General features: G+C 49.7%; 1 protein-coding gene and 1 long non-coding RNA gene across 3 annotated transcripts in view; both read right to left on the reverse strand.

Annotated features, from left to right (window-relative positions):
• The window catches only part of CRTC3 (CREB regulated transcription coactivator 3), a 96857-nt gene that overhangs the window by 25558 nt on the left and 58190 nt on the right, over window positions 1–13109 (reverse strand). For both annotated transcript variants that reach the window (XM_082736164.1, XM_082736165.1), the window contains exons 4-6: window positions 4809–4870; window positions 3149–3211; window positions 976–1076 (exon numbers count right to left, since the gene is read on the reverse strand). In XM_082736164.1, the coding sequence (XP_082592290.1) occupies window positions 976–1076; window positions 3149–3211; window positions 4809–4870 (226 nt within the window). The remainder of the gene's footprint in view (window positions 1–975; window positions 1077–3148; window positions 3212–4808; window positions 4871–13109) is intronic.
• LOC309867390 lies at window positions 4888–13054 on the reverse strand. Its single transcript, XR_014313145.1, has 3 exons — window positions 8524–13054; window positions 6191–7658; window positions 4888–5672 (listed from the first exon to the last, which is right to left on the reverse strand). It is a non-coding gene; the product is annotated as an uncharacterized lncRNA (long non-coding RNA).

A 13109-nucleotide genomic window follows, 5' to 3' on the forward strand; every position in this document is an offset into this window, starting at 1 on the left:
CAGTGAGCGGCGGGCTCCTGTCCAGTTCCCACATTCCTGCCAGCCTGACGCTCCCATTCCCATGGATGGAAACACGGCCAGATGGCCCAGACCGACTCTCAAAGATCTCGTGCTTGAAGCGTAAGGGAATGTTTCGGCCAAGGCAGTCATCTACGAGTGAGACCAACGGAACAAACACAGCAAAGTCATTACTAACCCCACCTCTACTATGTGCAAGGAAGGAAGACCTTGAACAGTCTCCAAACAGAGGCTATTTGGGTTTCAAATGGTCTCAAAAATAAAGAAAACCAGGTAGCCTGGGATTCTCTTGACCAAGATTTATTTTCTCCCCTGTTTTAAGACCGACCACCTAGCCCTAAGGGTTGTGGACAAGAGTCAACCTGCATAGGAAAGAGGTAATGCAAGACCATGGTTCCTATTAGATTATCATCCCCGGAAGGAAAGGTAGGCTTGCAGTGTGTCTTAGTGAAGCAGGTTGGGTTCCTGGCAGATGAGATGTCAGCCCCTAGAGTGTTCTAGCAAGGGCTCTGTGCCTGCGAGCCACTACGTAATTTCTCCATCACTGAGGGTCACTCCTCTGTGCCATGCACCGTGCTGGAGATAAGACCATCAGGATGTTGACTTTTTAAGAAATCTACACCAAGCAGAGGGAGAGAAGGCAGAAGGCAGCCAAGTGGCACAGCTGCCAAGGTAGGTCTGAGCCTAGAGGAACTCCAGGCTGTGACAAGGACACGGGTAGTTCTGGGCTGGTAAAGGGAGGAAGGTCAAGGATGGCCCCAAGGAAATGACAACAAAGCCAAGGGTGCTGGTCAGGTAGGCTGGGGTAGATCAGAGAGGAAAAGACGGAGGCAGAAGACACATCAAGAGTGGTTGTTGTGGCCGACAGAGGTGACTGAGGGACAAATCCCAGAGCTGGAGTCACTTCAAACAGAATGAGAAAGCAGACACTGTGAGCAGTGGGCTTGTGTGTCTTACCCATATATGGGGCAGGCCAGGTGGACTGGCCCCCTCCTCCATAGGGGTCCTGGGGCTTGGCGCTCAGAGCACTCGTGTGAAGCGCGGAATCAGAATTGGTCCTAAGGGGAGGAAGAGAGAGTCTGACTGAAAATCCATTTTTCCTTAGTAAGAATGCAATATTCTGAAAATTACCAAGAGGAGAGAACTCAAGCACCCATAAGATGAGGAGTCTGAACCTACCTGAAGTCCCTCACCTCAGGAACAACCTCTGAGGGTGGTCCACACCCAACAAGACCTTAATCTGTACGTGTATAGTCTCACACTTCGAAGCTAATGGCATAATGCTCTATTTCAACAACGTAGAGCTTGGACTCCTGGCCTCCCCCAAGGGGCTCCCTGTTCTCCCTGCGACACAGAAGACAGGTGGGACCAGTGCATTCTTTGCTCCAGATTCTCTCCATGTGAGAGTAAGTCCTCCTGTGTGAAAGGTTCCCTATAGCCGTGGCTCAGGGGGCATGCAAGGTCGAGACAACTCTGCAAATAATACTAAATGTTCTTTGCCTTCCGTGCTCATTCTCTCATGAGCACAGCAGTTTCTAGTAGTGACCTGTGAGGTCACGAAGGACAGAATGCATAAACCGAGAACCTAGCTACCTTCAAGAGGGTCGTGAAAGGTAAAACAGCGCCCCCTTTTTGGTAAATTCTTCATTTTAGAAAATAATAACGTGCTTCCTAAAAGGAGCCATCTTTTATGTTGACGTGTAATGAATCTATTATTGCTATTCTTTAATTTTTAAATTAATAAGTATCTTTTATAAACAGATAAATATCAACAGACAAAGCCATATATGCAAACAGACACAGCCATATATGCAAACACTCTTTGAGGGCCTCAGTGGTTTTCAAGACTGTAAAGGGGTCCTAAGACAAAAAGGTTGGAAACCCCGATCTACAGCAAATTTTGGAAATTGCCCCCAACGGCTCCAATTTCTACTCTTAACTCTAAGAGATGATTATTTACTTTTTCTCATCCATGAGTCAAACTATCTGCCATGAAAAGAACCTGTGAGAGATGTCAGATTAGCTGAAAATGCTTCCTGTGGTCTCTTCTAGGTGACAGCCTCAGGTGGCCATTAAGCCATGTGGCCTGACTGTGCACCGTGGCGGTGCCATGTTCAGACAAGGGTATGGGGTGGGAGTGGGAGCCGGGAGGGCAGGTCGGAAGCTGCATGAGGCAGCAGAAAGAGCATGGACCCTGGGATCTGAGACCCCTGGCTTTGGATTCCAGCTCCTTCACAGATACAAAGAGGCACAAGAGAGTATCAATCAAACGCAGAGAGACAACTGGGAAAATCCGTATATAGCCTGAGTTTGGCTAACATGAAGGAATCGCTACTAATTTTGTTACGTGTAAAAATGGCATTGTGGTTGTGTTTTCTTTAAAAGTTCTCATCAATCTTTCCTGTTAGAGACATTTACAGAGGCAGTAGTCGATCTGGTGGGGGTGGGGTGGAAATGGGACGGGGATGGGGTATACGGCAGGACACGGATGAGGACGAAAGCTGAAGGGTGGGCACGGGGACTTGGGGTCATGCTTCTCTCTTCTGTGTATGTTTTATATTTTACACTATAAATGGTTTAAAAAAAAAAGTCTCAGTTGCATCACATGCTAGCTACATTGCCTTGGACAAGTCCTCTAGTCTCTTAAAACAGAACATAATATTTGTTCTTGGGGGCAGCTGTCAGGACCGAAAACACCGACCTCCACAAAACACTCAACCCTGGCATTGGGCCGAGCGCGATCACGACAGGAGGGAACGCTGGCTGGATGCTAATGCTACCCCTGTTTCTCACAGATCTTATTTGATTCTCACACCACCCTCTTGAGAGAGGTATGATTATCTGCCTTTTCCAGATGGGTAAACTGGGGTGCAGAGAAGTTATACAACTTACTCAAAGTCACATAGTAAGACCCAACCCCGTAGTCCCCCCAGGACCCCATCGATGGATTGGTACTGTTTGTGCAGACATTCAATAAATGGTGGGAGATTTAGGCTTTTTAAAAATACTTCCTATAAACACATGTGACAGGCATATCCTCTAGTAACTGGAGAATACATAAAGAACATCAGGAAAATCAAATCAATTGGTCTTCTTTAAATTTCTTTCTATAAGTGACCAACCCGGGTACCTGTTAAGAGCAGATGTCAGCCTGAATCCGGGGTGCTTCTCTTCTTTCCAAGGATGCTGCTGCCTTTAAAAACCAGAATGACAGAGAAAGTAAAGACGTTCAATTCATAGGAGCAAAGGCAAGCCTCGGGCCCAAGTTTGGGAACTGGCTCTTCTACTCACCCAGGGAAAGTCACCCGCATGCTCCATGCCTCGTTCACTTTGCTCAACATTGTTAAAATGAGGTCCGACTGAGGGATCTCTCCGATTCCTATGATCCTGATTTCCATGATTAAAAACCCCCCAAAATCCGTAAAAACAGGATTAGCTAGTGGGGCATATACTGAGGTTTGGTTTGGTTTTGTCTTAAAAAGGGCCAACAAGCACCTTAAATAGTTCAAAATCCATGACCGTCTCCTCTCTAGGGGATATGAGGTCTCCGTCCAGATGTGGAAAAAGTCACCGTTCAGCACACCCCAAGGGTGCGTGGGGGGGCACCCTGACAACCCTACAGGTGGAAACCATCTTCCCTCGGAGACACTGTGAGTAGGAACACAACTGGCACGGGTGTCGCACTCATGGAAACACTTCTCGCACTGCTTGCACTGCTCTGGGCAGCTGTGGACATGTCTTCCTTGGACGCTAACTTTCAAAATATTCGTCTGGAGATCTCTTTCTCTGACTGAAAATACAATATTGTATTTTCCCACGACCCTGGGGCCCGGGATTCTTGAGGGCAGCTAAAAACCGCCTGGAGGCAGGAGCCCCCGTCACCCATACGGACGTCGCAGTTCCTGACTGTGTTAATCACCGTAAGTGCTCAGTCAGGATTTCCCCAGAGAACAGACAGAGAGTCAGCCTCAATGCCAAGAGGGCTCTGAATGTCTCTTTTTTGATGTGTACACTTCAGTGTCTCCTGATTCTGACTTGGTGAACTGGGAATGTGCCACACAAGCAATGGGTACACCAGTCTTTGCAGCTGGTTTTAGATTCCATCACTCTCTAGACCCCAAAATACTCAATTTTGGGGGGCACATATCCTGTATACAAAAATACTCAGAGACTCTAAATCAAACCCACTAAGCAAATTACATTTGAGAAGCTTATTAAATCTTTCACTCCTTCCAACAGCTTACTAAGATACCCTGAGCAAAGGTGGTTATTTTCCCATGTCTCAAATACAAGGAAAAATCTTTAAAAAAAAAAAAAGGGGGGGGGGGCGCCTGGGTGGCTCAGTGGATTAAGCCACTGCCTTCGGCTCAGGTTATGATCTCATGGTCCTGGGATCGAGTCCCACATCGGGCTCTCTGCTCTGCAGGGAGCCTGCTTCCCTCTCTCTCTCTGCCTGCCTCTCCATCTACTTGTGATTTCTCTCTGTCAAATAAATAAATAAAATCTTAAAAAAAAAAAAATACAAGGATACCGCATCAGGGTATTCTCTTGGTAGGTGTAGCCCGAGTATGTTTCCATTTGATTTTAAATATGAAGATCTAGATTTTTTTTTAAATGATTTTTCATCTTAGACTTCCAGATTAACCTAAGACCCTACCTGAAAAACCTACGTTTTCTAAGAGAAAACAAGATTTATGTCAGAAATTTCTAAAACAATATTCAAAGGATAAAATAAAGTGAAAACATTGACAAACAACACGTGCCCACTTTTTAAAACACAGCTCGCTTACCTTGGCCAGCTCTCATCCAAGGGCTGTGAGGAGTAATTGGCTCCGAAAGTACTACCATCAAAGTGAAATTTTTTAATAAAGGAAAAATAAAATTAATGGGAAGTTGAAACCGAATGAAGGCGGCAGAATTATGGAGAGTTAAACACCTGAGTTTCTGGTTCTTATCCCTCTACACCAACAGCTTTTCCTCCACGCTCCCTCTGAAAAGCCTATTGGAAAATTGGCCCTGGAAGGACTATTGCTCTTACCACTGCCCTCTTCGCGTGATTCTTGTGGGGTCTTTTGTTTTTTGTTTTTGTTTTTTTGCCTGCGTAGCATCTTTCAATTTTGAGAACTGCCCTGCCCTTCACCCCCAACCTGGTAAGGCCGCCCTTCTGTGCAGGCCCCTCTGTCCCATGGGATAGATCAGGCTCAGTATTTCTGGTCAAGGTACCTTATAGCCTCGGAAACAGTGACTGGCTAAGGGACGGGCTCATGACACAAGCCTGAAGAGTGCGTTGGAGGAGAAAAGGGAGTGCTGTCAGCTGGTGAGCCTGAGAGTACTGTAAAGGTCTACAAGAAGAGAAAGCCTGCCCACACAGAAAGTCAGCACAGACGTGGCACCTCGCAGACAGCCTCGATGCTATCAGATGTACCCCCGGATCGAGCCCTTGGGCTTCCAGTGACATAAGCCAGTGAGTGTCCTTTTCCCAAGCTGAGGATTCCCATTACTTACAGCCAAAAGAGAGCTGCGTTAGATTTGTGGAGAAACGCTAAGCTCCTTGGGTTGTCAGGGGCTCCACTGTATAAATTCCGTGTTCTTCTGGGGGTCTAGCATGCCTTGGAACACATTCGAGAGGCACAGAGAAACAGACATGATGCTATCTGTGCGGAGGGCAGGAGAGCTGTCTGGTTAATTAAATTAATTAAATGCATAGAATAGTTTCAATCAAGGGGTGCCGCCTAAGAGGTGCAGTCGTTTAAACGAGCAACTCTTGGGTTTTGGCTCAGGTGGTAAGCTCAGGGTCAGGAGACTGAACCCCATGTCGGGTTCTGCACTTAGTGTGGAGTCTGCTTGGGTTTCCCTCTCCCTCTGCCCCTCTCCTGTTCTTTCTCTCTCTCCAAAAAAAATCAATAAATCTTAAAACAAACCTTTTTTTTTAAGATTTTTATTTATTTGATAGAAAGATTACAGGTAGGCAGAGAGGCAGGCAGAGAGAGAGGGGGAAGCAGGCTCCCCGCTGAGCAGAGAGCCCGATGCGGGGCTTGATCCCAGGACCCTGAGATCATGACCTGAGCCGAAAGCAGAGGCTTAACCCACTGAGCCACCCAGGTGCCCCCAAACCTTTTTTAATCATAATATTCTCCTGCTAAAAAATCTTTAATGATCCTCTGTCACGTACTTGGGCTCAGGACGGAGGGGCGGGGCCTATCCTGCAGGCCTGGGCTGGGCGTCCCAGAATGCGGCACTCAGAGCTTCCCAGCGATCTGGTGTGAGCGGCCTCCTTTGTGAGGGGAGGCGTCATGATCCCAGTTTCACCCTCCGTGGATCCATTTTGCCCTATCCAGCTAGCTTATGCCTTCAGCTGACTCTAAGTCAATATAGCAGAAGAGATGATTTTCAGAAGAGAACCATTTCTTCAGCATTAACTGCCAGGCTTCAGGGTGGCGAAATGCTGACTAGAGTAGCCACAGGAGACAGGAGAGGTGCAGGCGGTCAGGACAAGCACCCCCTCCCCCGCAATGGAACACTCCAGCACCTTCACCAGCAGAAGGGACAGAGGGGGTGTGGACACCCCCGTCCCATGGTTATCTAGCTTTCCCTTTCCTGCAGTTGGATGAATCTCCAACCAGAAAAGCGTCATTTCACGAAGCCAAAGCTTACCGCTTCCCTCAGTACACGGCCGACCTCAGTCCCCGTCACTCGTCCCACTAACACCAACAGCGAGCAGGGACACAACGGGAACATCGTGATCAAACACCAACTACTTCAATGTGTGGGTTCCAGGTAGCATTTCGGACTTTCTGATACATAGTAACGACATGAACATGCAGCGATCTCCTGACAGGTCTTTCTCATGGGGACTGGCTCTGCTGCCCAGGCCGGAGCGCAGCGGCTACCGACAGGCTCGATGGCCCTGCTGACCTGCTCCGCTCCGCCCGGGTCAGGTTCTCCCCTCCTTAGGTAGCCAGGTGGTCCCCCACTCCTGCAGGTCATTGGGTCAGTGAGGAACTTAGCCTGCACACCTGACGGGCATGACTTACTCCAGCCCAGAACTCCTGAGCCCTCCCCTCAGCCTTCCGAGAGGCTGGGGCCTAGGCCATGCCACCATGCTCGGCTGGGATTTTTTTTTTTTTAAGATTTTATTTATTTATCTGACACAGAGAGATCACAAGCAGGCAGAGGGGCAGGCAGAGAGAGAGGGAAAAGGAGGCTTCCCACCCACCCAACAGACAGACCGACACGGAGCTCGAACCCAGGACCCAGAGATCATGACCCGAGCCAAAAGCAGAGCCCTAACCCACTGAGCCACCCAGGCGCCCCACCCCCCCAGCTGGGATTTTTAATACGACTGAGATGAAGCATCAAATATGAAACATTGTAACCTCTGAGCATTCTTAATTCTATCATATCTCACTTACTGCATATTAAAAAAACCCCAAGAACTGTTGGCATCAAGACAACCACTAGTGTTACTGGCTTACAGTTAAAGTCAACCAAGGGGCTCCTGGGGGGGCTCAGTCAGTGAAGCGTCTGCCTTCAGCTCAAGTGAGGATCCCAGGGTCCTGAGATGGAGCCCCACGTCAGGCTCCCGGCTCAGCGAGGAGTCTGCTTCTCCCTCTCTCTCTGCTGCTCCCCCTACTTGTGCTCTATCAACAAAAATAAATAAAATCTTAAAAAAAAAAAAAAAAAGGCCAACCTAAGGACAACCTAGAAAAGATTCCTTTCTTCTTCTGAAGATTTCAGAAAAGTTCATTTGGGTGGCTCTGACGGTTCCACCAGACCGAGAGGTCCTACGGAATAACCTAAAGATGGGGGGAAAAGAGCCTATTTGTAAACCCGAATTTATCATTAATTCAACAAGCATTTTTGGAATGCCTACCAGCTGCCAGCAACCAAACAGAAAAGCAACTGGCAACAGGGTTTTTAAAGAGCCAGCCCAGTTTCTTGGCCATCCACGCGTCCCACGCCCCCATCAGTTAGTGAGGTTGAAGATGGTCCCACCTGCACCTCTGTATCTGCCCCCCTCCCCACCCCGCCCCAGGGCCCTCCTCCCCAGCTCCTTGGCTGCCTCCTCGCCTCCCTCCAGTCCTAACGCTCCCTGAGTTCTGCAGCCCACAGCCTCTCAGCCCACACTGCTGGCAAAGGGAGCTGCTGGGGAGAAGGGCTGCAGAATTGCCAGGTGTCCCGCTATGGGGAGCAGCCCCAGGGGCCTGGACACACTTGGGGAGGTGTGAGCTGGGCCCACCCCAGCCTCTGGCTGCAGGCTGGGGAGCCCAGGAAGTCACAAACCCAGACCCCCGGCTGCCAACAGTGCACAGAGTCCGAGTTTCCTGCTGCCCCTTCAGCTTCGCCACCAAACATACTCCAGACTCCCCCTGAAAACCTCCTCCTCCCCCCTGGCACCTCTGCCCCTTTTGTAGTCCGTCCACCCGTACTTCACCGACCAAGGTGTTCCCCAAGTGCCTAGAGCTCGGAGAGGAAACTCCTCCTCATGTTCCTGCCTCAACCCACCAACAAAGGGGCACCCTTATTCCTTCTCCGCATGGGCAGCGGCAGAGGGAAGCTTCTTACTCACTCTTCCCCAGAGGAAGGGGAGTAGCTCTTCTGCTGATAAGACAGGACATCTGTTGGCCCACGTACCCATGGGTGGGGTCACTGAGCCACAGAAGCCCAGAGAGTTCCACCCTCTCTTCTGGGCTGCCTGCCTCGTGGCTGGAGAGCACAGCCAGGCTTCTCCTTTTGGCTTCCTGTTCCCCTGTGGTGAGGGCACCTGGGGCAGGGCTCAGGAGCAGCTTGCTCCAGGCAGCCTGGATGCTGGCCACGTTCTCTCCCAGTCTCGGGGACTCTGGGTCCTCCCAGGGCCAGCATTTGCGGGGCAGGCCTGGGACCTCCCGGGGTGATGGAGCTCCGAGTCGGCTTAATAGAACCCGCCACCGAGACGAATTCCAGGGTCAGATTTAAGACCTAAAGCTGGTCACAGTCTGGTTCCTTCCTAATTGCTCAACCATGTCTTCACCATCATGCTACTTCCTCTTGCCCTTTCTGCCTCCCGACTACATCCTACCAGAATACATCTTACATGTATTAAATTAAAAATTAATTAAATTAAAAGTCAGATGTTTGGGAAAGTGTCTGAGTGGGATCCTCTGGAGTCCTTGGCTGCATGAGGGCGACCTGCTTCCCTCCACACGTGAGTGACAGCTGGGTGGCACAGGGAATCCTGAAGTCTGAAAACTCCGCACCCCACCCCATTTCCTTGTCCTTCATAGTGGAAATCACTGATGGGTATTGGGTAAAAACTGGGTGTTGTGATTAAATACATTTTGTTAGTCCTGGCGAGAGAGAACGCTTCTTAACTGCGCGGCTTCTTGGAGCCCCGACTTCAACGGTGAGGCTCGGGGTGGGGGGAGAGACAGCAGGGCTTCTCAAACCTAGCAGGCCGTCTGTGTCAAAGAAACAGTGTTCTATAAACCGGTGCCCTAAAATCCTCATCTCATTGTGTGAGAAGAATCAGGGCAGAGCCTGTTCCAAAGAGGAAAGCCATTCTGAACTGTGGCCGGTCCTAATGCCTCTCCTCCCGACTGTTCGTGCTGGTTTCCCAGACACCATATGCTCTTGAACCTTGCTGGGAATAAAAGTCAGAAATTTTCCAGACATCTACTATTTTTCCCTCTTTCTAAAAATATATTTAGAGGAAAGCATTTTCTATGATTCTTCAGTGTGTCCCCTTCTTTCTCAGTGTGTTATCCACGGGGATAATATTATGTTAATTGCTCAGAAATTCAGCAAGATGGTGTTTGGTACCCGTGTCTGTGGCCCTTGAGGAGTGAGGAGGGTGGTGAAGGCATGAGCACTTGGGAAAGGGTAGAAGAGCCTGTATTCTGAATTCTCAAGCCCGGGCCCCAGCCAGGGACCAGGCAGTACCTCTCCTCTGCCTTGAGGGTGGCCCCAGGCCAGAGCCCAGCTGGACAGCGTCCTGGTCTTTGCCTTTGGTGGCTGCCCACGCAGGCAGCAAAGCCCACAGCACTTGCCTTCACTGAGGCCACGGCCGCCCACTGCAGAAGGAATCTCCCCATGCCAGAGCTCTGCCTGCTGTAGCTGCCCACTCTGGGAGGAAGCCAGAATATTTATTAAACAACGTTCATTTTATGTATCATAGGACTGAACCCTTGTCTAGGCTGGTCTGCCCCTTCTAAAATAACTTCCAAGCCAAGAAACAGCTGAAAGAAAAGAATTCTGAATACAGTTTCTCTTTTTGTTCTAACAAATGTTCAAATCAGTGTTAATACTTGCAAAGAACAGAAGCGGGAGACAGACGTTGGGGAGGCACCAGACACACGTGAAAGGCCATCATTTTAAGCAAATTATTTCTAAATGAAGTGGCCATGAAAGGAAAGATGGAATCTTTCTCTAACTTCTCCTGACTCTATTAACATCGTCAACGTAAAATCATCCCTCTCCTGTGTTTCATGGGAGCTCACGGTCCCTGTAGGAGAGACACGCTGTCCATTTACGGACAGCCCCAAGCTCAAGAGGCTTTTCTGAACCAGCAAATGTTCGGTCCCCGGGCCCGGGTTAGGTGCACAGGAAGAGCATACAGAGTGACATCTCAGACCTGTACTGTCATGAACTTTAATTTATCTGCATGTTTGACTTTTGCTTCCCCTCCCCTTTGGAGGTGACTGGTTTTCTGCGGTTGCTCCCATAAGGTGACCCGTACATGGGATCAAGTTACACCCTACAGTAGATCACCTGGCAGGAGACGGAGTCCCCTGAAGATAGGTGTAGTCACTCCTTGTGCGACTCTGCACAAGACATTCCCTCTCCCTGGGGCATTCCCTCTCCGGCAGCCTTCCTCTCTCTGTACCACTTACCACCAGTCATTTGCCTAAATCGTTGTTTTACCTGTTTGCCTCTGTCCCTTCCCCCAGACTATAAACTCATGAAGGCAGGGACACATCTTATTCACCACCGCATCTCCTGTGTTTAGAACAGCCCTTGTACAGGGAGCGCCTGGGTGGCTCAGGTGGTGAATCATCTGTCTTCGGCTCAATTCATGATCCAGGGTCCTGGGATCAAGCCTGCTTCTCCCTCTGTTTCCCCTCCTGCTCCTGCTCTCTCTCAAATTAATAAATAAAATCTAAACAAACAAACAAAAGAACAGTATCTGTACAGAGAAGGGACACTGTAGATATCCCTTCTGATCTCTGCTGAATACAGGACTGCATTATTCCCTCACTTGTGGCTTCACCTTCCAGTGTTGGATCGGCCTCCAGGCTCCCTTTTACGGGTCCAGGCTGCCCCTCCTATGAGCTCACACAGCCCTCTCGGTCTGGGCCACAACTGACCACACTGGGCTGGGAGCACCGCGAGCACCGCGAGGGCAGGGGCCGGACACTGGTGAATACTTAAAATGTTTCCATCTGTCACTTTCCTTTGATCCCCTCCTCTTCTACGTTATTCCTTTGGTTAAAAAAGCGGTGAGCGTATGTATATCCTTAGACCACACTTGCTGCAAAAAGGATCCGAGATAGCTACAAATATGTATTTATAAATATGCCACATACGTACTACAATATTCAGAACACTGACGGGAGAAAAAGAGAATTGAGAAATTGGAGAAAGACATATTTAAATCAAGCAAATTAACACTCAAAGCCTTTTGCTTGAGAACCCCCGCCACCTAGACCACGGTCAGATACGCTCACGCCACCCGCGCATGCGCACCAGCGGGCGACTCGGCGGGCTTCACCTCTCCCCCGAGCGTTCTGTGGAAGTGAGGACACATTCCAGAAGAGAACCTGCGGGCTCAGTCGTCATCTCCACCCTCCCTGACAGTGGTCACAAAGTACACAAGGACTACAAGTCAGGGTCTCTCGTGGACCAAATGTGCTGTGTCCCTGGGGGCCAAAGAGGGGAGGAACCGTTCTGTCTGTGGGTCCTACACCTCCTCCCCTAGGGCCTCTCTTACGGGTGTGTGTGTGTGTGTGTGTGTGTCCGTCCGTCCGTCCATCCCTGGGGCTGACCCACCTAGTGGTGCAGGGTGGAATTGGCCCAGGGTGGACCTGGTGCCCTTTCAACCTCAGCAGTGGCATCTCAGAGAAGTGACTCTGGACGCTCAGTTTCCTCCCTGGAAGACGGGGGTTAAAAAGAAACGAAAATTCAGTAGTTTTGAGGACTAAATGACACATCCGTTGCCCAGCACAGTGCCTGGCCTGGGTAGGTGCTCAGCAAACATGCGTGCCCTCCCCCCACTTCCTGGTTTCTCGAGAAGCCAGCTCTGCCATCACTGCCAGGAATTCGGCTCTGCAGTAACACTCACCCCGCCTTCCTGTGCCTTCCTCCACCCGTGAGGAGCATGCGGGGAGAACTCCGGCTCTGCTGGCGCACTGCTTCTCCGTCCTTTCCCACAAAACCCGGCTCGGTTCTGTGTCCCCAAAGCCCTGAGCACAGAGCGGGTGGCCCAGCAGTACCTGTCCCTGACCCCCGGGGGCCCCAGCCCCCTGATGAACGAAATTGTCCGGGGAATTCGCAATCTCCTTCTCCTTATTCCTATTTAACAGCATAGGATCTGGGGTATGCCGTGCCTGAGAATTTTCCTAACTACAAGCTCTTTATCTTGGGTGTCATTTGCTGAGTTTGAAACTCCATAAATAGAAGAGTCCTATGAAATTTCCTCTTTAAGTTCTAATGGGAGGTCACCAGGTCAACGGAAATAAAAATCAGTCACACACCTGTCTGTTTTAGCTAGACTAACTCTCTAACTTGGTTCAAAGTCAGGTGTTGCTCTGACCTGGCTGCTTTCTGAAGAACTGAGCAGGCCTTGCAACAGGGCTGAATTACAGCTTGTTTATGTTCCTCTCCTTCACTCAACTCAACTCTATCTGTGTTTTCATCAAGTAAATACCCACGATGATCTTACCAGCTTTTAGCTGTGGAGATGTTTCTAGTTTCCAACTCACTTATTTTTATCGCCTCCATTCATCAGATAAAATAGAGGCTTTGAGGCCAAAGGGGAACCGTGGGGAAGATAAATCCGGAAAACCTTTCAAACATTTTAAAACTCATACTCCCCCCCCCCCCAAGACAATGAGAAA

This window comes from Mustela nivalis, assembly GCF_964662115.1.
Source record: "Mustela nivalis genome assembly, chromosome: 6".
NCBI classification, from domain to species: Eukaryota; Metazoa; Chordata; class Mammalia; order Carnivora; family Mustelidae; genus Mustela; species Mustela nivalis.